We start from the raw sequence: 27,466 nt of genomic DNA, 5'->3' as shown, positions 1-27,466 counted from the left end.
CCCCGAAACTCCTCCCCAATTCCCCCCTAAACTCCTCCACATTTCCCCCCTAAACTCCTCCACATTTCCCCCCTAAACTCCTCCACATTTCCCCCGAAACTCCTCCCCAATTCCCCCCTAAACTCCTCCACATTTCCCCCCTAAACTCCTCCACATTTCCCCCCTAAACGCCTCCACATTCCCCCTAAACTCCTCCCCATTTCCCCCCTAAACTCCTCCACATTTCCTCCCTAAACTCCTCATTTCCTCCCTAAACTCCTCCCCATTTCCCCCTAAACGCCTCCACATTTCCTCCCTAAACTCCTCCACATTTCCTCCCTAAACGCCTCCACATTTCCCCTAAACGCCTCCACATTTCCCCCCTAAATGCCTCCACATTTCCCCCTAAACTCCTCCACATTTCCCCCTAAACCCCTCCATATTTCCCCCTAAACTCCTCCCCATTTCCCCCCTAAACTCCTCCCCATTTCCCCCCTAAACGCCTCCACGTTTCCTCCCTAAACTCCTCCCCATTTCCCCCCAAACTCCTCCCCATTTCCCCCTAAACTCCTCCCCATTTCCCCCTAAACCCCTCCACATTTCCCCCTAAACTCCTCCCCATTTCCCCCCTAAACTCCTCCCCATTTCCCCCTAAACTCCTCCACATTCCCCCTAAACTCCTCCACATTTCCCCCCTAAACTCCTCCCCATTGCCCCCCTAAACTCCTCCACATTCCCCCTAAACTCCTCCACATTTCCCCCTAAACTCCTCCCCATTTGCTCCATAAACCCCTCCCCATTTCCTCCCCTTTGAGAATCTCCTCAGAGCCCAGCCCTTTGACCAAGTTCTGCTAATATCTGCTTTCCAGTACCCAGTCTATTTATTCTCAAAATACCATTGGATTGTTGTCCTTTATTCCAGGTGCGAGTTTGACTGTGAGCTGGTATTATTTTGACATATTCGGTGTTATAGCAATTAATAGACAACATAAAAATTAACATGCAACAGTGAAACTATATCAAATCTCTGTGCCACGGTTGGAGTAGTGAATATGGCTTCGGGTCCCCAAACTCCAGAATCACAGAATACTACAGAGCAGAAGAGGCCGTTCAGCCCATCGAGTCTGCACCGAATCATGAACCGCCTTGACCTGTACCCCCCCCAATCTCACTTGCCAGCACTTGGCCCATAGCCTTGAATGTTAAGATGTGCCAGGTACTCACCCAGGTACTTTTTAAAGGATGCGAGGTAACCCGCCTCAACCACCCTCCCAGGTAGTGCGTTCCATACTTTCACCACCTTCTGGATAAAAATGTTTTTCCTCAAATCCCGCCACCCCCCCCCCCTTCCCGAAACCTCCCACGCTCCCCCCACCTTGAACTTATGTCCCCCTCATAACTGACCCTTCAACTAAGGTGAACAGCTGCTCCCTATCCGGTCTGTCCGTGCTCCTCAGAACCTTGTCCACCTCGATCACGTCACCCCCTCGGTCTTCTCTACTTCAGAGATAACAACCCAAGCCGATCCAACCTCACTTCATAACGTAAATGTTCCATCCCCGGCAACACCCTGGTGAATCACCTCTGCACCCCCTCCAGTTTGCACATTCTCCCCGTGTTTGCGTGGGTTTCGCCCCCACAATCCAAAAGATGTGCAGGATCGGTGCATTGGCCATGGTAAACTGCCCCTGAATTGGAAAAAATAAATTGGATACTCTAAATTTTAAAAAAATAATAAAAAATTTCATCTGCCACTTTTCTGCCCATTTGACCATCCTTTCTGTTTCTTCCTGTCACCCAAGACACTCAAGCTCACTGTTAACTTCATGAAGGATGTTTAAGGAAGAGAGAGAGGGTCGAGGACATTGTGCTTCTTTCCTTACACCAGGCAAAGACTTGGAAATTGTTCAAACAAAGGAGAGTATGGGGTGATTTGATAGAGATCTTCAAACTAAGAGATGTGTCAGACGATTGGCTACATAAGACTAAATGCAAGAAATCTAGGACCGAACAAGAGGAACTATTTTGTTTTTGAACAAACTTGGGAGTTGCAAAGCCATGAAATGCAAAACTTCAACATTTTATAATCGGCAATCAGAGTCAACCATACTGTGTGCGAATGAAGTCTCACACAAGCCAGGAAGAGATACAATGGATTCTCCCTGCCTTGAATGACACAGATGAACCATTTGGTTGTTTGTATGGCAATCGGGCAGTTTCTGCGGTCCTCTCCTTTCTTGACTTTAGACTGACAACTTGCTCTGGTGGATCACTTGCGAAGTTCTACAATCAGCCGGCCATCGCACACTGACTGTCTACTAACCCAGAGGGAGCTCTGCTTGTGTGTTCAAGCATGCATGTGTCTAGAACCTGAGAATCAGATACCTAGCCATGAATATAAATGCTGAGTATGAATGGACAGCACAGCTACTTACAACCTTCAATTTAGAGAGCCCATGAAACACTTCACCATTCGGTACAAGATTCACAGCTAATTGCACACCATACTTTTTAAAATGTGCTCTCATGACTTACATGAGTCAAATGTGACAACGGTCACGTTTAATGCTACAGAAAATGGGAGTGGATTAGATAGGCATTTGAGAAGATGCTGCACAAAATGTTAATACACAAGGCAAGATCGCATGGGGTTTGGGGTAATTTATTAGCTTGGGTAGAGGACTGGCTGACGAACAGAAGGGGATAATTGGGCCTTTTGATGGTTGCCAAGATGTAACTGAATGACTTGGATATGTAGGAATAGAAGGTACTCTAGCCAAATTTGCAGATGACACTAAAATAGGTGGGTTAGTCATAATCAAAGACTCCACCCACCCAGCTTACTCACTCTTCCAACTTCTTCCATCGGGCAGGAGATACAAAAGTCTGAGAACACGCACGAACAGATTCAAAAACAGCTTCTTCCCCACTGTCACCAGACTCCTAAATGATCTTCTTATTGACTGACCTCATTAACACTACACCCTGTATGCTTCATCCGATGCCGGTGTTAAGTATTTACATTGTGTTCCTTGTATTGCCCTATTATGTATTTTCTTTTATTTCCTTTTCTTTTTCATGTACTTAATGATCTGTTGAGCTGCTCGCAGAAAAATACTTTTCATTGTACCTCGGTACACGTGGCAATAAACAAATCCAATCCAATCCAGTAAGTTGCAATGAGGAAATAAGAAATTTACAAATGGATATGAATAGGTTGCGTGAGTGGGCCAAGATGTGGCAGATGGAGTTTAACGTGGATAAGTGTAAGGTCATCCATTCTGGTTGTGAAAATGGAAAGGCTACTTGTTATCTAAATGGAGAGAAACGTCAGAGTGCTTCGGAGCAGAGGGATCTGGGTGTCCTAGTGCATGAATCGCAGAAAAGTAGTGTGCAGTTACAGCAGGTAATAAGGAAAGCACGTGGAACTTTGGCCTTTATAGTTACAGGAATAGAGTATAAAAGTAGGGAAGTGTTGCTGCAACTGTACAAGGCATTGGTGAGACTGCACCGGGAGTATTGTGTGCAGTTTTGGTCCCCTTATTTGAGGAGGAATGTCGGGCATTGGCAGTTCAGAGGAGGTTCACTGGATTGATTCCAGACATGAGAGGTTTGTCGTATGAGGAGTGATTGAGCAGTTTAGGCTGAGACTCTCTAAAGTTTAGAAGAATGAGGGGAGTTAAACTGACTGTTTGTCGATGTACCATTTGTCAATGTACTGTGTCCATTATTCCTTTTGTCTATTATGTATCTTCTGTGTATGTTCCCTTGGCCGCAGAAAAATACTTTTCAACGTACTTCAGCACATGTGACAATCAATCGATGAGATGAGAAAGATATTGACAAAGTAGACATACAGCAGATGCTGCCTCTTGTGGATGTAGAACAGGAGGTCATAATTTTAGGACTGGGGGCAGATTTCAAACAGAGATGAGGTTGCAAATCTGTGGAATTCATGAACCCAGAGTGCGGTGGATGCCGGGACATTGAGTAAATTTAGAGGAGATAGACAGATATTTAATCAGTACTGGGTTGAAGGGTTATGGAGAAGGTGCAGCAAAGTGGAGTTGAGGCCAATATGAGATCAGCCATGATGGTATCGAATGGCGAAGCGGGCTCAAGATGCTGATTGGCCAATTCTCCTCCTCATTCTTCTGCTTGATGGCCGGCGCAGACACGATGTGCTGAAGGGCCCCTTTCTGTTCTGTATGACTCTGTGACTAATGGGATTATCTTCATATTAGAGGGGGACTTGACATCTGAAAGGTGCTGCTTCTGGCAGCACTCACTCAGTACCGCAGTAGAATGTCAGCCCCAGATTATATGTTCACTCTGTGGGTTGCGAGTTGAACCCATCATTTTTGGTTGAAGGGATCATAGAATTTACAATGCAGAAGGAGGCCAATCGGCCCATCGAGTCTGCACCAGCTCTTGGAAAGGGCACCCTACAGAAGCCCACACCTCCACCCTATCCCCATAACCCCACCCAACCTTTTTGGACACTAAGGGACAATTTAGCGTGACCAATCCACCTAACCTGCACATCTTTAGACTGTGGGAAGAAGCCGGAGCACCCGGAGGAAACCCACGCAGACACGGGGAGAACGTGCAGACTCCGCACAGACAGCCGGGAATGGAACCCGGGTCCCTGGCGCTGTGAGGCAACAGTGCCAACCACTGTGCTACTGTGCTGCCCATAGTGTGCCTTTCAAAATCTTTTCAACAATTGAATAGTTCGCCAGGCTGCTATTTCAGAGAGGACTGAAACTCAGCCACGTCAAGTTTCACGCAGGAAAATCCTCGGCCATTCACGAACCCGATGGGTTTTTACAGAAGAACAACACAGTCCTCCGTCCTGTCCACGTGTCAGTGAATTACAAACCTTTTCCTGGTTGAAGGCGTCCATTCTCCGCATTGCCGTGTCCAGGGCTGTCACTGTCTCCATGAACATCTGATCTTGTTCACACAAAGGATTGGTCAGCAGATCTGAAGAAATTTTCACGGCCGACTTTGACATTGCTGGAAGGAATATTACAGTCCTTATTTAAAAAAGGGAAGGTACCAATGTCAACAAAAGAAAGCTAACCTGCAAACACGCTCATCCCACAGGATAATTCCTGAGGCTGGGCGCGAGGGTGACTTGTTACTGCGTGCAGTGAAGGACAACATTCCACAATGTTATAAATGGGTTAATGTCTCCATTAAAATAACACAGAGAACTATAATGAAAATATGTTAACCATTAGATCGTTAATTCGAATTAATCTATTAATCATACCTTAGGTCTGTGTAGAATATTCATGCCTCATGTGTTACACAGAATCCACGAGTAGAGATTTGGTTAAACTTTGATGAAGCAGCCTGTATCTAAGCATGCTGCCCTCATGTTACAGATTATTGAGGACACTGTAACATCCGGTTGGATATTTACCCTGAATTGGCTTTTGTACTGGGTCACTCCACACTGGTCTGAGCTGCCTGCTCGCGTTTCCCCTTTTGCAACACATAGAATCCTTGCAGTGCAGAAGGAGGCCATTCAACCCATCGAGTTGCACCGATGCCGAAAGAGCACCCCATCTCCGCTCATTCCCATCCCTGTAACCCCAGCCTAACCGGCACAGATTTGGACTGCAGGAGGAAACCGGAGCACCCGATGGAAACCCAATGCTGGAACTGAACCCGGGTTCTTGACGCTGCGAGGCAGCAGAGCTAATCGCTGAGCCACTGTGCCACCCCTCTGCCCGTCGCCTCCCTCCAGTGATTAAAAGGGAGAGCCCAGGAGAAGTGTACGGAGTGAAACATTTGGAGATGTTATTGTGCAGTCAAGTGAGGGTGGGAGGGTGAAGAGAAGCTTGATTCACGCGACTGAAACAAATGAACTCAAATCCATCAAGCTGTGCGTTCTGTATAAGTTGGTGCTATTTCAATAATTACCAGTAGGTATGGGAGGGGGAAATGGGAATGGTACATTAGCAGAATCTGTGCATCTGACAGTGCACTTCAAAGCTCCATGTTTTCTGCTCCCTCTCTGCCACTCTCAATTCACCCGGAGAAATGCAATCATAGCCCATTTCTCTGAGTCACTGGCAGATTTGACGTTAACGCTTTCCGATCTGATCACATTAGCATCAAATAGCAGGACAAAACCCAGCACGAAATGCCCCACACCTCATCACAGCTCAATTGTGGCCTTACAGTAGCTGCACTTGTCAGCTCCGGGGGTGCGGGGGGGGTAGGTGACACTGACTCAGAAGTGTGTGTGGGTTCAGGTTTTATTGCACAGACTTGCACAAAGAATGTCGGCTGACACGTTGAGTGCCGGACTGAGAGAGTGCAGCACTGTTTGGCTGTGCTCTCTTCCAAGGCGAGGCATTAAACCCAGATCCCGCCTGCCCTCTCAGCTGAATGTGAAAGATTTTGAAGGCACAATTTTGGGCAGAGCAGAGGGGTTCGGAGCAGTATCCATCAGATCATCTGGTCATTTTCACATTGCTGCTTGTGGGGTCTTTGCTTTTTGTTTTAGCAAATTGGCTGCACCACACCAGTCAGGCCAACTCAAAAAAATGTCTTGAATTTCCCATCAAGCATTTGGGGATTTCCCAAGTTCCATTTCCAATCTACAAATGTCAATTTTTCCTTTTGTTGGATCAAGTGACTGCGGAGAGTAAGGTGAAAAATCGACAAATTTAACGAAACACAATCCAGAATGTTTCAGCTGCTTTTCACTGATCTCTCAAAAGGCAGCTACATATTCCACATCAGGCTGAAGACAAGTAACACATTGAAGGTGTGTTATTTCCAGCATCCAACATTTAAAAAAAAACACAACATCCAGCAGAGTGTCAATTATCACTTTAGTGTGAGTCATGCAACATTCACTATTCCTTTTTTTTTGTCAGTGACCATTAAGCTCCATTACATAACATGCATCCAAACCTCTCATGTTATTTTGAAAGTATAATAGGTGGAAGAGATTGTGCAATGCAGAAGCACATCTTGAGGTTGGAGAGTGCTGCAATTGAACATGCACTGACACACTGAAAGAGTGCACGCAGCTCATGGCTCCGTGCATTTAGCACAGTGGCAACGTGCCTTTTCTTCACCCAGCCCCCTGGCAGCCATGTCTGTGACGTGCTGCTGCTTTTTAACATTCTCCTTGTTGTCTTTTGCCTTAAACTGTCTTAATTAGTTCCTGCCAAGTAAATGACCAGTTTCAGGAAAATATTGCAATCACCCGTCAGGGCTGGAGAATGAAGAGGACTTTGCAATCATTAGAGATTCCCCGAAGAATGTGTTTTGCAGGAAATCTTTCCCCTTCATTTGAAAAGGACTAGTGACTTCACAGCGTTGATCGGATGAATGGACGTACAGGTCACAGGATGGGATTTAGCACGCTCACTCAATCTTTCTCTTGTTAGCAGTTTGCAGAGACTTGAGCACAAAATCTAGGTCGACACACTGGTGCGGTGCTGAGAGACAGCTGCACTACCGTAGGCTCTCGGGTGGCAGTGAGAAGATGCTAGAGCACCCTTTGGAATGAGTGCAAGACTCTTTCCCATGCTGCAACAGAATCTACAACAGTATACACAAGAGTCCTGGCAGCCGGCAGCCCTGGGAAGTCCCAACACCCGTGTAAAGCACTCTCTGAATACGGGTTCTCTTTATCAAGTCCGGGGGGAACAAATATTCGCTTCAAAGTTGTGAAGTGGTCCCCATGAATCAAACTCAGCTGACAACACATCTGTGCCCACGTGGACAGAAACATTCGCTCGGCTAATGGGAACAAGAGGACCCGTTTTTAAAGTTACGCCAGCGAGGAATGAGCTGGTGAATCGGATGATTTGTCTTTTCCCACAGGAGCAGGTTTGCCAGTTCGTTCAGGTTCTCCATGAAAAGGGAGCAGGGGAACCCTCGTTCCTGTCCTCGAGCACAGAACCCACATCCATGCCAGCCCCTCTTCCTTCCATCTCCTCCTCGGCCACTCCACTCCGGCACAAACATGTTTGTGAATGTGGTGAGAAGGCGGCTGTCTTGCCTCCCTATCTGCAGGCAGTTTGAGGTGTGCTTTCCACAGAACCCACACCTCTCCCAGTTCTACTCCGTGCAGTACAAGGTCCTACCTATATCCGCCTCAGTGCTCCTCTTCATATCCTTATGCAGCTTCTTAATCTGATCTTCCAGCCTGAACGTAAAACAGGAAAAGAAAGTGATCACTTTCACAGATTAAGCAACATCTCACACATGGAAAAACGGCATGTCTCTTTAATTGCCACAACAAATTTAAATTTTCTGTCCGAATTAAATGTCCTCACTCGATGCCTTCAATCAATCAAACATTGTGTAAAGGAAACAGAAAAGTGGAGGGCAATTAAGCTTTAAACGGCAGCACAGTATTTTCACTTTGTGCCAGTTTTGAAGTCTGATACTCACTGCTGGAGTTTGCCATATTCCCGCTCAAAATCTCTCTCCACCTGCAGATTTGTACGAGAAAAAACACCAGTCAGCAAAAGGGGTGAGAGATGTAAAGGACTCAGTCGGAGGCAGCAGCCTCTGTACAAAATCCCACATTTGGAAACTAGACTGGTAAACGTTGCCCCGACTAAGTTAGCAGAATGGGCAGCTTCGTCAGCAGGCTGGTCAACCTCCTCTTGGGGTTCACAGAATCAGACAACAACACAGCACAGTCATTCAGCCCATCAGGTCTGTATCCTTTCAAAGACTAATCCAGTTGGCTCCACTCCCCTCCTCTTGCCCAACATTTCTCCAACTTGTACTCCTCCGACTATTGAATCAGATTTTATTTCTGCAAGCGATTTTGGAATCCATTTCCACTGCCCTATCGGGAAGAACATCCTGAATCCAAACCATTCCGTGCCCAGTTTAAATAAAACTATCTTGAACAGTTGCAGTCCAGCTGGAGTACAGCCCTTTGAGCAGGACATATCAGCTGAGGTAGAATCGGAGACACTTCTAAACTATTGGAATGCAGCCAGGTGATTCTCGCATTGGCCCGGAACACCCTTTTTAAAAAAAAATAGTTTTTATTGAAATTTTTTACAGAAAATATAACAAATAATAACAAGCAACAATAAAACAACATAAGTATAACACCCCCAAGACCGTAGCAACGCATGTACCACACCCCCCCCCCCCCACACCCCCAAACCCAGTAAACAACAAGAGAACTTAAAAATAAAGTAAAATTAAATAAACATAGTCAACCCCCCCCTCCCCCCTGGGTTGCTGCTGCTGACCCAGTATCCTATCGTTGAGCCAGAAATTCGAGGAAAGGTTGCCACCGCCTAAAGAACCCTTGTGCCGATCCTCTCAGGGTGAATTTGACCTTCTCCAGCTTAATAAACCCCGCCATGTCATTGATCCAGGTCTCCACGCTTGGGGGTCTCGCATCCTTCCACTGTAGCAAGATCCTCCGCCGGGCTACTAGGGACACAAAGGCCAAAACACCGGCCTCTCTCGCCTCCTGCACTCCCGGCTCCACCCCAACCCCAAAAATCGCGAGTCCCCACCCTCGACACCGTCATCGCCACCCCCTTCCAGAACTCCTCCAGTGCCGGGCATGCCCAGAACATATGGACATGGTTCGCTGGACTCCCCGAGCACCTGACACACTTGTCTTCGCCCCCAAAGAACCTACTCATCCTAGACCCAGACCCGGTGCAGCACCTTGAATTGGATGAGGCTAAGCCGCGCACATGAGGAGGAAGAGTTAACCCTCTCCAGGGCATCAGCCCATGTCCCATCTTCGATCTGTTACCCCAGTTCCCCCTCCCACTTAGCCTTTAGCTCATCTACTGATGCCTCCTCCACCTCCTGCATTACCTTGTAGATATCAGATATCTTCCCATCCCCGACCCAGACCCCTGAAATGATTTCTTTGATCCTGAAGCGAGATAAGGACCCCTTGCAGTGTGGATCATACAGGCCAATCTCGCTCGTCAATCTGGATGCTAAGTTGCTGGCGAAGATCCTGGCCACCAGGATAGAGGACTGTGTGCCAGGGGTGATACACGAGGATCAGACAGGATTTGTCAAGGGAAGACGGCTTAACACAAATGTGCGGAGATTGCTAAATGTTATTATGATGCCGGCGGTGGAGGGGGAGGCGGAGATTCACCCCCCTCGCGGGAAGCAAAGGGAATGCCTCCACCTGCCGCCTAGCAAACGCCTTTACCTGCAGATACCTGAACATGTTCCCCGAGGGGAGCCCAAATTTCTCCTCCAACTCCCCCAGGCTCGCAAACCTCCCATCAATGAACAGGTCCCTCAGCTGTCTGATGCCAGCTCTGTGCCAACCCTGGAACCCCCCATCAATGTTCCCCGGGATGAACCGATGGTTCCCCCTTAACGGAGCCTCCATCGAGCCCCCCACTTCCCCCCTATGTCGCCTCCACTGCCCCCAAGTCTTGAGGGTAGCCGCCACCACCGGACTCGTGGTATACCTCGTAGGAGGGAGCGGCCACGGCGCCGTTACCAGGGCCCCCAGGCTTGTGTCTCCACAGGACACAATCTCCAACCGTTTCCATGCTGCCCCCTCCCTCTCCACCACCCACGCGCACCATCGACACATTGGCCGCCCAATAATACCCCGAGAGATTGGGTAGTGCCAGCCCCCCACCATCTCTACCCCGCTCCAAGAAGACCCTCTTCACCCTCGGGGTCCCATGCACCAAACAAAGCTCATGATGCTGCTAGTCACTCTCCTAAAAAAGGCCCGAGGGATAAAGATGGGCAGACACTGAAAAAGGAACAAGAACCTCGGGAGAACCGTCATTTTGACGGACTGCACTCTACCTGCCAGCGATAGCGGCACCATGTCCCACCTTTTCAATTCCTCCTCCATCTGCTCCACAAGCCTGGTAAAATTAAGCTTGTGGAGAGACCCCCAACTCCTGGCCACCTGCACCCCCAGGTACCTAAAACTTTTCACTGCCCTCTTAAACGGGAGCCTCTCAATTCCCTCCTCCTATCACCCGGGTGTACTACAAATACCTCGCTCTTGCCCAGATTCAGCTTATAGCCTGAGAAGCTCCCAAACTCAGCCAACAGCTCCGTCACCCCCGGCATTCCCCCCTCTGGGTCCGGCACATACAGCAGCAGATCGTCCGCATACAGTGATACACGATGTTCCTCCCCACCCCGCACCAGACCCCTCCATCTCCCTGACTCCCTCAACGCCAAAGCCAAAGGTTCCATCGCCAGTGCAAAAAGCAAGGGGGACAGGGGGCACCCCTGCCTGGTCCCACGGTAGAGCCTGAAGTACTCCGATCTCCTTCCATTAGTAACTACACTCGCCATCGGGGCCTCATAAAGCAACCTCACCCATTTGATGAACCCCTCCCTGAATCTGAACCACTCCAGCACCTCCCACAGGTACCCCCACTCAACTCTATCAAACGCCTTCTCTGCATCTAGTGCCACCACTATCTCCGCCTCCCCCTCCACCGCCGGCATCATAATAACATTTAGCAATCTCCGCACATTCGTGTTGAGCTGCCGTCCCTTGACAAATCCTGTCTGATCCTCGTGTATCACCCCTGGCACACAGTCCTCTATCCTGGTGGCCAGGATCTTCGCCAGCAACTTAGCATCCAGATTGACGAGCGAGATTGGCCTGTATGATCCACACTGCAAGGGGTCCTTATCTCACTTCAGGATCAAAGAAATCAGCGCCCGTGACATTGTCATGGGCAAAGCCCCCCCCCTCCCATGCCTCATTGAAGGCTCGCACCAACAGGGGGCCCACCAGGTCCGCATACTTTTTATAAAATTCCACCGGGAATCCATCCGGCCCCGGCGCCTTTCCTGACTGCATTTGACCAATCCCCCTGACTAGCTCCTCCAACTCAATCGGAGCCCCCAGCCCCTCCTGCATCTTTGGGAAACGTAGCCTGTTCATGAAGCTCTCCACAGCACACACCCCCCCCCCCCCACCGGTGGCTCCGACCGGTACAGTTCCTCGTAAAAGTCCCTAAAGACCCCGTTCACCTCTGCCCCCTTCTGCACCACATTCCCACCCTTATCCATCACTCCACCAATTTCCCTAGCCGCATCTCGCCTGCGGAGCTGATGCGCCAGCATCCTGCTCGCCTTCTCCCCATACTCATAAACCGCGCCTTGCGCCTTCCTCCACTGTGTCTCCGCCTTTCTGGTGATCAGCAAGTCGAACTTGGCCTGCAAGCTACGCCGTTCCCCCAGCAATCCCTCCTCCGGGGCCTCTGCGTACCTCCTATCCACATCCAGGAGCTCCCCCACCAGTCTCTCCCTCCTCTCCCTATGGGCCCGGATGGAAATCAGCTCCCCCCGGATCACTCTCTTCAGAGCCTCCCAAACCATCCCCACCCGGCCCTCCCCCATGTCGTTGGTCTCAAGATACCCCTCAATACTTCCCCGGACCCTCCTACACACCTCCTCATCAGCCAGCAACCCCACGTCCAGACGCCACAGCGAGCGCTGGTCCCGCGCCTCCCCCATCTCCAGATCAACCCAGTGCGGAGCATGGTCTGAAATTGCTATGGCCGAATACTCGGCATCCTGCACCCTCGGGATCAATCCCCTGCTCAGGACGAAAAAATCTATTCGGGAGTAAACCCTATGCACATGGGAGAAAAAGGAGTACTCCCGCGCCCTCGGCCTCCCAAACCTCCAGGGATCCACCCCTCCCATCTGGTCCATAAACCCCCTCAGCACCTTGGCCGCCGCCGGCCTCCTACTCGTCCTTGAACTGGAACGGTCTGGCCCGTAACACCCTTACCAACCCAAGCAAGCATGAAACACGGCTGTGACAATCAGAGTTACAGCAGAGTAACAGGTCACTCAGCTCACCCTGTCTGAGCCAGTGTCCCTCGCCATGTGAGCCCCTCAGTCTAGCCTCCCCCCCCCCCCCCCCCCCCTCCCCATTTCCTTCAAACAGCTCCCCCCACCAATTTCTGTTAACAGGAACCTGGTCAGGTTGGATTTTGCTTGTCAGTTTGACTGAACCATGGTCAATTGAACCCTCTCAGCTTTGGTGACCAGATCCCCAGTTTCTCAAATCTCTCCCATCAGTGATCCCGGATTCCTGCAGGAATTTGTTGAAGCAACGGAGAAACGGCGATCAACATGGAGACAGAAATATTTATTGACAGCTGTTGGCTTTTTAAAAACACATTGATGGGATGTGGGTGTCGCTGGCTAGGCCGGCATCTGCTGTCCATCCCTAATTGCCCCTTGAGAAGGTGGTGGGTGAGCCACCTTCTTGAAGCGCTGCAGTCCCTGTAGTGTAGGTACACCCACTGTGCTGTTAGGGAGGGAGTTCCAGGATTTTGACCGGTTTAGTTTCGACTTGGGTCTCATTTTAGCCGCTGGTTTGATCAGCACTCCACCCATGCCTCTGAATCAGTGCTACCATTCCTTATCTGGTTCCCACAAGCTCCAGAATTCACACACAGCTTTAAGCACCAGTGGTGGGCACAGTCGTGACACATACAAATTGTTTGAAAGTAAAAGTGAACAACTACAGTAGAGAGAGAGAGAGAGAACGGAACCCTGAGCACAGAGTGGGGATCACTGCTATAACTCGTGCTTTGAAGAGCCAAAAGACTGGAGCACAGAAACGACTATTTGCAACATTGGAATACCGCTGTTTAATATGTTTTGATATTATCTTAATGGAGACGGGGCATAGTTTCTGTGAACGTTGCCATTAGAATTGTAGAAGAACATTACATGGATGGTTTGAGCCTTCCTATGCTATTACAGAGTCATTTCTGGACTTGTAACTTAACGACCAGCACTATTACATATAATAATCAGAACGGCGGTGTGTGAGGATATCACACTGCTATTCCAATCAGATACACCGGGGACTGATTCTTCTACCCCCACCCACCCTCCGCCCCCCAGCCCGACGGTGCAGTCAGGAGTTACTGAACCTCAGAATGTGGGTCCCCGCTACACCCCCAAATGAACCCTCGCCAGGCAGAGGGCACAGCAGGGAGCTCCTCGTCCTTTCTTCCTCTGCTTCAGACACATTGCAGAAGTTTACTGAATGTGTGTTCCCCGGTATTCCTGGGACTGGGCAGAGATGCCAGCAGCTGCAGACAGGATTCCAGCTGCCTGTGACTGAGGCCTGGTGTAGGCACTCACATTCAGCCAGATAGGGAGTGTAGTGTGGGAGCTGCTTTAGCACAGTGGCTTGTAATGCAGAACAAGGCCAGCAGCACGGGTTCAATACCCGTACCGGCCTCCCCGAACAGGCGCCAGAATGCAACAGGCACAGTAACTTCATTGAAGCCTACTTGTGACAATAAGCCATTATTATTATTACAGTGTCCTGTCACAGTCCAGCTTCCCAACAGAAGCACTCAGATGGTCATCAAATGGTTCAATGTAACCTGGCAATTGTGACGTATGCTTCATTTTTTTTGGACTGCTAATTTCAATACCCAATGAAAATAAATTTTCCGATAGGCAGTTTCTGAGAGATTTATCAAATCCGACAAGATTCAGCCTAACTGTTCCACACTAGCATTTCTCCTGCACGCGAGTCCCCTCCCAGCTCTCTATAATCTCGCCCTATCAACATATAGAACCTAGAATATAGATATAGAACAGTACAGCACAGAACAGGCCTTTCGGCCCTCGATGTTGTGCCAAGCCTTGTCCGAAACCAAGATCAAGCTATCCCACTCCCTGTCATTCTGGTGTGCTCCATGTGCCTATCCAATAACTGCTTGAAAGTTCCTAAAGTGTCCGACTCCACTATCACAGCAGGCAGTCCATTCCACACCCTAACCACTCTCTGAGTAAAGAATCTACCTCGGACATCCCTCCTATATCTCCCACCCTGAATCTTATAGTTATGCCCCCTTGTAACAGCTACATCCACCCGAGGAAATAGTCTCTGAACTTCAGCTCTATCTAACCCCCTCATCATCTTATAAACCTCTATTAAGTCGCCTCTCATCCTCCTTCGCTCCAATGAGAAAAGCCCTAGCTCCCTCAACCTATCCTCATACCCTTCAATCCAGGCAGCATCCTGGTAAATCTCCTTTGCACCCTTTCCAATGCTTCCACATCATTCCTATAATGAGATGACCAGAACTGCACACAATACTCCAAATGCGGTCTCACCAGGGTCATGTATAGTTGCAGCATAACCCCGCGGCTCTTAAACTCAAGCCCCCGTTAATAAACGCTAATACACTATAGGCCTTCTTCACAGCTCTATCCACTTGAGTGGCAACCTTCAGAGATCTGTGGACATGAACCCCCAAGATCTCTCTGTTCCTCCACATTCCTCAGAACCCTGCCGTTGACCCTGTAATCCGCATTCAAATTTTTTTTACCAAAATGAATCACCTCGCACTTATCAGGGTTAAACTCCATCTGCCGTTTTTCGGCCCAGCTCTGCCCTCCACCTCATCCACTCAACTCCATTCTCCCCCATGTGTTAAACCAGCTCCCCCTCAAATACGTCAGCACTATTTGGCTGGATAGGATTCAGCTGGATAACCCCGACACAGAAAAGCTCTTTCCCTGGATGGGAATTTCAAATTCATCCAGCTTGTCAAGTGAAAGGTAACCTCTCCCCTTTCTCACCTCACTCCATCTCTCCCCACTTGACAACACGACATGGTCCTGGGAAATACCTCCTGCCTGCCTTCCCCTGAACACACCGTCCTTTTCATTCCATTTACCACAGGGCAACGTAGACTTTGAGATGGGGGCCCGACACAAGAGAATGTAAAAGGTGGTGTTCCCAGTGTGAGATGATTCCAGGGCCAAAGGATTGGAGTTTAAACAGACTGGGTGTTAGGTGCAGAGAGCCTCTGGAAAAGGGGAATATTGCAACGGTCAGTACCGACTCTGCACAGTTCCGGAAGTGAACGGGACTGCCTGTTTAGGAGTGATCACACAACAATTTGAGATTATTGGCCCTGGCTTTCACGATTTTCACACTGGACCTAACAGCAGGAATATGTTCCGTAAATGCAAGTATTATTTTTGCCTGCCTGTGTAAGTGGAGTTGGAGCTGTATGTTCATTTTGCATGCTGTTTAATGGGAAATTGTGCGTTATGGTTAAGAGATACATGTAAGCTGTTCTTGTTAGGCTTCAAGTTAAAAAGTTTAAATATTGTTTTTTCTTTTGTTATAATAAAGTTTTGTTTGAAAAAAAAATAACCAAGCCCTATTTCTCATGCAGTGACTCCTGGAGCGAATCAGTTTTTCTGCACAGTCATAAAAATAAAAAAACGTGCGGTTCTGGTCCATTATCTTAGCAACTGTTGGGATCTGACCTGGTGTCTGTAAGACACATACTCATCTGTACCTCCACCAATTCTCCATTTATCATCAAGGCCTCTACTCACTCCAACTCAGAAACTCGAAACCTTTCAACTTATTATCCTTCTCAGTGTTCAGAACCTCCAATACCTCTTCAGCTTTGATTTACTTGGAGACCTGGAGGTGCAGTAAGGGGTCGAGCCAGACAACATCTCACGCCAAATGCCCTCGACCACAACTGCAATTCCTTGGCGACGCATGTCTTCTGCCAACATTTCCTGAAACCTGCGCCCAAGACTTCCATTCCCAGCAGTTAAAATACGAGCTCCCGGCCATGCTCCGGTGAGAACTGCCCTCTTTCACTGTCCATCCATCAGGCAGTCTGAGACGCTTTCTCTCCAGTGCTTCTGTCGCAATTTCATCGTGGCTGTGACAGGAGAAGCCAAAATGTTCAAGTTGCAAGAGAAATACCTCCTCCCTGTGTCCAAATCACACTTCCCAATTGAGCTTCTCCTTTGAAAGGAAACTTGTCGATTTTGGTGCGTCCCCGCCCCTTGCACACAATGTCCCTTAGCCCTGGAAAAATAAAGCACAGTATAAAATCGGAAAGAATCTCACACGCAACTCTTTTCCAATAACATCATGTTGGATCCCTGCTGCAAATGTGTACCTTTATGGTTTTAACACCACTTTTTCAGTGAAATGGCAGAGAAGCAACATTTCTGTGGCCCATTCAGCACTCAAAGGGACTATTTTCATTGCAGCCTGGATGATTCAGACGACACTGTTTGACCTGCTGAATACTCAGATTGATGAATCATTCACAGTATTAAGAGCTGGCCATTCACAGTGATCGGTACGGCAGATACAATAATCACCGACTCAATCTGTTCGACATTTACAGATGCCACAAATATAATACCCAGTGACTACATGATAATTGAGGATTAAAGTGGGGGTATGCAGATAGCCCTGAGGCTGCATAATTACAGTCAGGAAAGGCTTCAAGAAATGGTTGCCAAATCATGATGGGTTTTGACAAAGTAAATAATGATACAAGTTGTTTCGAGTCGCAAGAAGGTCGGCACCAGAGGACACAAATTTAACATAATTGGCAACAGAGCCAGAGGTGAGGATTTATTTTTCACATGTAGCGGGCTGCTATGATCCGGAACACAGTGCTTGAAAAGATGATGGAAGCAGATTCAATGCTAATATTCAAAACAAAATCACGAGCGACTGAAGGACGGTGGGGAAAGAGCAGGGGAGTGGAAACAATTGAAAAGGTCTTTCAAAGAGTTGCAACAGGGATAAGGGGCCGATTGGACACATTCTGCACTGGAAATTTCCCAGGATTCCAACTCTCTCCTGTGAGCCTTCTCCAGGACAAAGACTAACTCAGCTTCCGAAGGCAGTTCATCCTTCAATGATCTGGCGCAGACGCAATGGGCAATGGCGCAGCGGAGAACCAAACCTGCTCACTTTGAGAAATTTGGGGAAAAGTCCCACAGTTTCCTTTTTTTTCCCAATTAAGGGGCAATTTAGCGTGGCCAGCCCACATATCCTACACATCTTTTTTGGGTTGTGGAGGTGAGACCCACGCAGATACGGGAAGAATGTGCAAACTCCACACAGGCAGTGACCTGGGGCCAAGATCGAACCCGGGTCCTCGGCGTCCTGAGGCAGCAGTGCTAACCACTGCGCCGCAATGCCAACCTCAGAGTTCCATCTCTTTCACTTGTGATTCTCTGGTTTGCCGCAACAAGCAAAGAACTGAGACAACGTTGAAGGAAAGGCTTTGTGCCTTGCACAGTCTCAGGGCATCGTAAAGCACATGAGGGCCAATGAAGTGCGAGTCAGTGGTGTGATGGAGAAATTTAACGCTCTCTCTCTCTCTCATAGTTTCAAATGCGTGACCATGGTTCCGCAGGATATGTTTCCCATTTGTAAAGCTGGAAATCGGAAAACTTGCTGCTTTTCCACTTGGAAAGGTATCTCCAGAAGCCACATTCCAAGGACAGCGAGGAGCAGCATCATCATTATCCGTACAGAATGGGGCAGTTCAATGTCACTGAATGTACACATGTAAACTCCAACATGGCTTTGAGCTGGAGAAGGTAACCCGAAAATCAGGGGAAGTTATTTTTTTATTCATTCATGGGGTGCGAACATCCCTAATTTCCCCTTGAGAAGGTGGTGGTGAGCTGCCTTCTTGAACCGCTGCAGTCCAGGTACACCCACTGTGCTGTTAGGGAGGGAGTTCCAGGATGTTGCCCCAGTGACAGTGAAGGAACGGCCGATATATTTCCCAGTCAGGGTGGTGAGTGACTTGGAGGGGAACCTCCAGGTGGTGGGGTTCCCAGGTATCTTGTCCTTCTAGATGGTAGTGGCCGTGGGTTTGGAAGGTGCTGTCGAAGGAGGTTTGCTGAGTTGTTGACGTGCCTCTTACAGACAAGACACATTGCTGACCCTGTTAGCCAGAAGGTGAGTTACTTGCTGCAGGTTTCCTTGCCTTAGAAATATCTCAGGGCAAGCACAAGCTTTGTCACAACTGGTGTTTCACCATTACAACAATGGCCACAAGGTGAGCAAGTGAGCTGTGAAGAGGATGCCAAGAGATACTAGCAGGGTAAGAGAGTACACCAACAGGGAACTGAGGGAGTATAATAAAGCCAAGTGTGAATTCAACCGCTTTGGTAAGAACGGGAAGGCACATTTGTTTAAAGGGACGAGCAAATGCTGCTATGTAGAAGGTTTGGGTGTCGGTACAGGTAAATCACAGAGGGCACAGCAAAGCTATTCGAGGACAGATGGTATATTAGCCTTGATCGTGAGGGGTTTGGAGTAGCCAAGAGTAAGGAGGCCTTTGCTGCAATTGTTTTGGTCTATGGCGAGCTCACAGCTGGAGCAGCGTGTAGTTTTCGATCTCTTTTCCGCAGCGTGGGTATATTTGTCTGAGAGAGACTGCAACAAAGGTTCACCTGAGATGACAGGGTTGTCATCGAAACATAGAAAATAGAAGCAGGAGGAGGCCATTTGACCCTTCAAGTCTGCTCTGCCATCATTATGATCATGGCTGATTATCAGGTTCAATACCCTGATCCTGCCTTCTCCCCTATCCTTTTATTCCTTCAGCTCCAAGATCTGTATCTAATTACTTCTTGAAAATACACAACGCTTGGGCCTCAACTACTTTCTGTGGTAGTGAATTCCACACATTCCCCGCTCTCTGGGTGAGGAAATTTCTCCTCACCTCAGTCCTAAAAGGTTTAACCCTGATCCTCAAACTATGACCCCTAGTTCTGGACTCCCCACCATCGGGAACATTCTTTCTGAATCTAACCTCTCCAATCCTATTAAAATTTTGCAGGCTTCTGTGAAATCTCCTCTCGCTCTTCTCAACTCCAATGAATATAATCCTAACCAACTTAGTCTCTCCTCATATGACAGACCCGCCATCCCAGAAATCAGCCTGGTAAACCTTCGCTGCACTCCCTCCGCAGCAAGAACATCGCCACTCCTTCACTGTCGCTGGGGCAACATCCTGGAACTCCCTCTCTAACAGCACGGTGGGTGTATCTACACTTTAAGGACTGCAGCAGGTTCAAGAAGGCAGCTCACCATCACCTTCTGAAGAGCAACTAGGGATGGGCAATAAATTCTGGCCTAACCAGCGACACCCACATCTCGTAAATGATTTCTTAAAAATCCTTCCTCAGATCAGGGTCTAAAACTGCACACAACACTCCAGGTGTGGCCTTCCACAATTGAAGTAAAACATGACGATTTGTTTACTCCAATGCTCTTGCCTGAAGGCCAACATACCATTTGCCTTCTGTACCTGTGCGCTTACTTTTAGAGACTTTTATCCACATTATACTGCATGTGCCATGCGTGTGCCCACTCACTCAGTCTGTCCAAATCCCACTGAAGCATCTCTGCATCCTCTTAACAGCTCACCCTCCCACCCAACTTTGTACCATCTGCAAATCTGGAGATAATACATTTAGTTCCCTCGTCCAAATCATTAATATATAATGTGAACAGTTAGGGTCCTAGCACAGGTCCTCCGATTCGACTTGCCGGACTGGACGAACAACCTAGGAGTTGAGAAGAATGAGCTGGTCTTACTGAAATGTCTAAATTCTTCGAGAGTTTGGCAGGGTCGGAACTGAGAGGCTGTTTGCCCTGGCTGGAGAGTGTGGAACATTGGGGTCACAGCCTCAGGATAAAGGGGTTAGTCATTTAGGATTGAAACGAGGGAACATCTCTTTACTTGGGGGGTTGGAAATCAGTATCCCAGAAAACACCAGATCCCGATCCATGTACATAGATCCCTGAAAGTTGCCACCCAGGTTGAGAGGGTTGTTAAGAAGGCGTACGGTGTGTTAGCTTTTATTGGTAGAGGAATTGAGTTTCGGAGCCATGAGGTCATGTTGCAGTTGTACATAACTCTGGTGCGGCCGCATTTGGAGTATTGTGTGCAGTTCTGGTCGCCGCATTATAGGAAGGATGTGGAAGCATTGGAAAGGGTGCAGAGGAGATTTACAAGAATGTTGCCTGGTATGGAGGAAAGATCATATGAGGAAAGGCTGAAGGACTTAAGGCTGTTTGTGTTAGAGAGAAGGTTAAGAGGTGACTTAATTGAGGCATACAAGATGATCAGAGGATTAGATAGGGTGGACAGTGAGAGCCTTTTTCCTCGGATGGTGATGGCTAGCACGAGGGGACATAGCTTTAAATTGAGGGGAGATAGATATAGGACAGATGTCAGAGGTAGATTCTTTACTCAGAGAGTAGTAAGGGCGTGGAATGCCCTGCCTGCAACAGTAGTGGACTCGCCAACACTAAACGCATTCAAATGGTCATTGGATAGACATATGGACGATAAGGGAATAGTGTAGATGGGCTTTAGAGGGGTTTCACAGGGCGGCGCAACATCGAGGGCCGAAGGGCCTGTACTGCGCCGTAATGTTCTATGTACTGGTCGTTCTGTGTCTTTGATAGATTTTTAGATCAAAGGGAGTCCAGGGATAGGGCAACAAACCAGGGTTGATATTCCGGATCATCCATGATCTTTATGAATGACTGGGAAATCTCAAGGAGTCGCCTCCCTCATTCTCTTCTTAGCTCATCCATTCTTTGATCCTCCCCTTTGCTCGGAAAATACTAAATTGTGAAGGAAGGCCCACGGCATTTCCCACAACACAGTCGCTTGGTACAGCAGAGGTTGAACACTGATGAAAAGAGAGGTATGTTGCTGAAACTTTTCATCATAGACTCATCAGGGCAAATGCAAGAATGCCAAATTTCCAAGTATATGTCCTGTGCGCCTGAATAGCTTCACTAGCAACCAAGTTAGGATTATCAGTCGGGCTCATAACGTGGCTCATTTATACTTGCTCGAAGCAACATACATTCACACGCAAACAAAAGTAATATGGCCAAGCCTTGGGTTTTCTTTCATCCTCCCGGGAGTTGGGGCGCACACAGTTCCTTGGCCAATCAGAATCAACTTGCCAACCAATCAGAACCTGTGGTTTAAATTGGGGTGATGCTTTGAAATTTGGTTTTCTTGTGTGACAGAATCAGCAACATGTCTCTCTTCTCAACAAAGTACAGTTCCAATTTCTTATTCCTGAAAAAACAAAAATATAATTGCCCTTCTCTGTGTTTTTTAAATGAACAACTGAACGACATAGCACATTTCCAGCAAGATGAAGACACTGGCATGAGGACTGAAGTACGAGGGGGCGGATGGAAGTTTAAAACTACCGGAATTCTGCAGAAACACTCATTTCACTGAGCAAGTGGCTAATCTATGTAACAGGCTCCCAAGAGACACAGCGGAAGCAGAGAGCGTGGATTCAGTCAGATGCAAATCAGAACGTTTATTGCAGAAAGTATCATTTGAGGTATGCCCCATGCAACGAACACAGAGGAAAAAGATTTTATTTCATTCAGAGAAGGTGGGCATTGCGAGCAAGACCAACATTTCATGTTCTTCAGAAGGGAATGGTGACCCCCTCTCCACCAACCCCCCCCCCCCCCCCCCCCCCCGCCCCCACCTGCCCCCACCCACCACATTGCGTACAACTGGGTCATTTTGCTGGTTCCGTTTCAAATCAACATCGAGGTCAGTCCAGAACCACATGTTGCGAGACTGGGTAAGTGTGAAACATCTTGATGTGGCGTTGGACTGGGGTGAGCACAGTAAGAAGTCTGACAACGCCAGGTTAAAGTCCAACAGGTTTGTTTCGTATCACTAGCTTTCAGAGCACTGCTCCTTTCTCAGGTGAGTTCATTATCACCTGATTCATTATCTTGGCTGATCATCCAACTCACTAAACCTGTTCCCACCTTCCCCCGTATCGTTTAATCCCCTTTACCAGAAGTGCTGTATCTAATTCATACACAAATACATAGAACATACAGTGCAGAAGGAGGCCATTCGGCCCATCGAGTCTGCACCGACCCACTGAAGCCCTCACTTCCACCCTATCCCCGTAACCCAATAACCCCTCCTCACCCTTTTTTTGGATACTAAGGGCAATTTATCACGGCCAATCCACCTAACCTGCACATCTTTGGACTGTGGGAGGAAACCAGAGCACCCGGAGGAAACCCACGCACACACGGGGAGAATGTGCAGACTCCGCACAGACAGTGACCCAGCGGGAAATCCACCGTGGGACCGTGGCGCTGTGAAACCACTGTGCTAACCACGTGTGCTACCGTGCTGCCCAAAATACCTTCTTGAAAACTTACAATAGAAATATAGAAAAAAATAGGAGCAGGAAGAGGCCATTCGGCCCTTCGAGCCTGCTCCGCCATTTATTTTGATCATGGCTGAACATACAACTCAATAGCCTGATCCCACCTCCTTCCCCCCTCCCCTCCCCCCCCATGTCCTTTGATCCCCTTTTCCCTGAGTGCTGTATCTAACTGCTTCTTGAAACCATACATGTTTTGTCAACTACTTTCTCTGGTAATGAATTCCACAGGCTGACCACTCTCTGGGTGAAGAAATTTCTCCTCCTCTCTGTCCTAAATGGTCTACCCCGTATCCTCAGACTGTGACCCCTGGTTCTGGACACCCCCCAACATCGGGAACATCCTTCCTGCATCTACCCTGTCCAGTCCTGTTAGAATTTTATAGGTTTCTATGAGATTCCCCCTCATTCTTCTGAACTCCAGTAAATACAATCCTAACTGATTCAGTCTCTACTCATATGTCAGTACTGCCATCCCCAACAAAGCAGGCACAGCACGCCCCCCAACAGGGCCGCAGCGCGCCCCCCAACAGGGCCGCAGCGCCCCCCCAACAGGGCCGCAGCGCCCCCCCAACAGGGCCGCAGCCCCCCCCCCCAACAGGGCCGCAGCGCCCCCCCAACAGGGCCGCAGCGCCCCCCCAACAGGGCCGCAGCGCGCCCCCCAACAGGGCCGCAGCACGCCCCCAACAGGGCCGCAGCACGCCCCCCAACAGGGCCGCAGCGCCCCCCCAACAGGGCCGCAGCGCGCCCCCAACAGGGCCGCAGCACGCCCCCCAACAGGGCCGCAGCACGCCCCCCAACAGGGCCGCAGCGCCCCCCCAACAGGGCCGCAGCACGCCCCCAACAGGGCCGCAGCACGCCCCCCAACAGGGCCGCAGCGCCCCCCCAACAGGGCCGCAGCGCGCCCCCAACAGGGCCGCAGCACGCCCCCCAACAGGGCCGCAGCACGCCCCCCAACAGGGCCGCAGCGCCCCCCCAACAGGGCCGCAGCGCGCCCCCAACAGGGCCGCAGCGCCCCCCCCAACAGGGCCGCAGCACGCCCCCCAACAGGGCCGCAGCGCCCCCCCAACAGGGCAGCAGCACGCCCCCAACAGGGCCGCAGCGCCCCCCAACAGGGCCGCAGCGCCCCCCCAACAGGGCCGCAGCGCCCCCCCCAACAGGGCCGCAGACCCCCCCCAACAGGGCCGCAGCACGCCCCCCAACAGGGCCGCAGCGCCCCCCCCAACAGGGCCGCAGCGCCCCCCCCAACAGGGCCGCAGACCCCCCCAACAGGGCCGCAGCGCCCCCCCCAACAGGGCCGCAGCGCCCCCCCCCAACAGGGCCGCAGCGCCCCCCCAACAGGGCCGCAGCACGCCCCCCAACAGGGCCGCAGCACGCCCCCCAACAGGGCCGCAGCACGCCCCCCAACAGGGCCGCAGCGCCCCCCCAACAGGGCCGCAGCACGCCCCCCAACAGGGCCGCAGCACGCCCCAAACAGGGCGCAGCACGCCCCAAACAGGGCCGCAGCACGCCCCCAACAGGGCCGCAGCACCCCCCCCAACAGGGCCGCAGCACGCCCCAAACAGGGCCGCAGCGCCCCCCCAACAGGGCCGCAGCGCCCCCCCAACAGGGCCGCAGCACGCCCCCCAACAGGGCCGCAGCGCCCCCAACAGGGCCGCAGCACGCCCCCCAACAGGGCCGCAGCGCGCCCCCAACAGGGCCGCAGCGCCCCCCCAACAGGGCCGCAGCGCGCCCCCCAACAGGGCCGCAGCGCGCCCCCCCAACAGGGCCGCAGCGCCCCCCAACAGGGCCGCAGCGCCCCCAACAGGGCCGCAGCACGCCCCCCAACAGGGCCGCAGCGCGCCCCCAACAGGGCCGCAGCGCCCCCCCAACAGGGCCGCAGCGCCCCCAACAGGGCCGCAGCGCCCCCCCCAACAGGGCCGCAGCACCCCCCCAACAGGGCCGCAGCACGCCCCCAACAAGGCCTCAGCGCCCCCCCAACAGGGCCGCAGCGCGCCCCCCAACAGGGCCGCAGCGCGCCCCCAACAAGGCCGCAGCGCCCCCCCAACAGGGCAGCAGCGCCCCCAACAGGGCCGCAGCGCCCCCCCAACAGGGCCGCAGCACGCCCCAACAGGGCCGCAGCGCCCCCCCAACAGGGCCGCAGCACCCCCCCAACAGGGCCGCAGCGCCCCCCCAACAGGGCCGCAGCGCCCCCCCAACAGGGCCGCAGCGCGCCCCCAACAGGGCCGCAGCGCCCCCCCAACAGGGCCGCAGCGCCCCCAACAGGGCCGCAGCGCCCCCCCCAACAGGGCGGATTCTCTGCTTTCTCTCTACCTCCCTTTTAAACAGTGGAGTTACATGAGCTACCCTCCAATCTGCAGGAACTGTTCCAGTGTCCACAGAATCCTGGAAAATGCCCACAATGTATCTACTATTTCTTGGCCCACTTCCTTAAGTTCTCGGGGATGTAGATGATCAGGCCCTGGTGACTTATCGGCCTTCAATCCCAACAATTTCCCCAACACCATTTCCCTCATATTGACTGCCTTCAGTTCCTCCCTCTCACCAAACCCTGTGGTATTTGTATTCCCCTTTGTGAACACAGAACCAAAGTATGTGTTTAGTTAGTCAGCCATTTCTTCGCCCCCATGATAAATCCCCCTGACTGTAAGAGACCGACATTTCTCTTCACCAATCTTGTTCTCTTTCCATGCCGACAGAAGCTCCATATTCCAGATTTGATTACGGAATGTTTACATTCTCCAGCTATTCTGGTGGGATTTGAACTCATGCTCTGGATCATTCAGGTGTCTGGATTACAAGTTTAGGAAGGTAAATACTGTACCATCGAAACCTATAACTGAGAGACCCAAATAACCAACGTGGTAAAATAGACAAGAGGCATTCGGAAAGCACAGGCACTCACAAATGGACAGCCTTCAATGCTTCAACTTCAAACATGCGCACAGCTGCTTGCAAAGCTGCTGTGTCTGGGACGTTTTATGGCATTTTCCTTGTGTCCGGATTCCCTTCATCCGAATGTTTCTGAGCTCATGCCTGAAGGGGTTTGTGAAATAAATGGCTTTGGTGCAATGGGGGTAATCTTTACCTAGCAGCAGAGAATTGGCTCAACCTCTTAAGAGTGTGAGCTCTCAGACAGTCTCGTTTGGTGGGGGAGGTTCTAATGGTGGCCCAGACCGTCATGGGTGGGGTGTCAGGGGTGAGGCACGTAACATTTTCCAGCTATTCTGGTGGGATTTGAACTCATGCTTTGAACGGTGGTCCTGAGCGAGGGGAGCATTCTACTACGCTAGTTTCTAAACCAGAGGAAGAACCCAGTGCTGTAGAGGCATTCACGTCATTGATTCAGCCGCCTCTCGCTTTGCTTTAGGTGCCGGGTTTCCAGAGGGCCAGGAAACCCGGTCAGTGAAAAATAGAATCACTTTTCGAGTCATGGTACAATGCCTCAATACAATGGTTAAACGGCCAACTCACTTCCCACAAGCGAGTTAGTCGTGCCGCCCATCGTTTCCCCTCCGTTATACTCCCCAAGCTGGATGGTTGAAGTTGGATTCAGTTGATCTTCCTGATATCTTGCAGTTCAGTCTCCCCAACCCACCCGTTTTGGGAGTGAGGATCCAGCCCGTAATGTATACTCGGCAGCGAGCAGTGAATCCAGTCAGTGAAAAGGCTCTTTCCCCAATTTTCTCCAGAGCCGGCAGGAAAGTCTGCTCCGAGGAATATTCCTGGACTGGACCCAACGAGTTATTTGTCAGCTTCAGAAAACAATCCAACTTCCCTGCAAGAAGAAGCAGTTCATACTCAGGCCTGTAATCTCCCAACAACCTTCTAGACACCAAGCTCTCTGCAAGTGGTAACATGTGCAAACGTTGCTCCACTTGTCGCTCCGTGTGCCACGCCAGCTCAAGTCCCAACTGGGTCTTGCTGCAGGAATGCAAGAAGAACGTGGCTGGCAGACGGGTTTGGTTAACACTGACGCTGCTTTTTGCCCTGGATTTCCAAGCAGACTGCCGAGACAACTCGATTGCTCCCACTTAATTAAAGACTGAGCAAGACTGTGTGTGGAGAGAGGCAAAGTATAATTGGTTTATGGTCTGACAAAGCTGCTGTTAATCAGCACTTGCCTGAAGCAAAAGATTTTTTTCTCTCCCCCCCCCAATATGAAGTGGAGTATGTGTTTTTTTTTTTGCTGAGTTAGAATGCTCTCACTCACTCCAGAATGGAATCGGCACACTCCCTGGCTGTCCAGCACTTGTACAAGAAGATGTAACAATTTTGTCCACCGGATACGGGATCAAAGAGCTCTCAGCTGAACATGGTAGTGATCAAACGTAATGTGAAGAAGCCGAGAATGGCAACTGGCCTTCCTGACTGCACAGTCTCAGGGTAAGGAGCTGGCCATTTAGGACCGAGCTGGGGATAAATGCCA

General features: G+C 50.3%; 1 protein-coding gene across 1 annotated transcript in view; it reads right to left on the bottom strand.

Moving 5' to 3' along the window:
- bin3 (bridging integrator 3) overlaps positions 1–27,466 on the bottom strand; it is a 122,406-nt gene that overhangs the window by 82,552 nt on the left and 12,388 nt on the right. The window contains exons 2-4 of the mRNA XM_038785677.1: positions 8,410–8,450; positions 8,100–8,161; positions 4,862–4,998 (exon numbers count right to left, since the gene is read on the bottom strand). Coding sequence (XP_038641605.1) covers positions 4,862–4,998; positions 8,100–8,127 — 165 coding nt within the window. The 5' untranslated portion in view covers positions 8,128–8,161; positions 8,410–8,450. The remainder of the gene's footprint in view (positions 1–4,861; positions 4,999–8,099; positions 8,162–8,409; positions 8,451–27,466) is intronic.

The sequence above is a fragment of the Scyliorhinus canicula genome, chromosome 26 (assembly GCF_902713615.1).
Source record: "Scyliorhinus canicula chromosome 26, sScyCan1.1, whole genome shotgun sequence".
NCBI classification, from domain to species: domain Eukaryota; kingdom Metazoa; phylum Chordata; class Chondrichthyes; order Carcharhiniformes; family Scyliorhinidae; genus Scyliorhinus; species Scyliorhinus canicula.
This window is presented reverse-complemented; position numbering and strand designations above follow the sequence as displayed.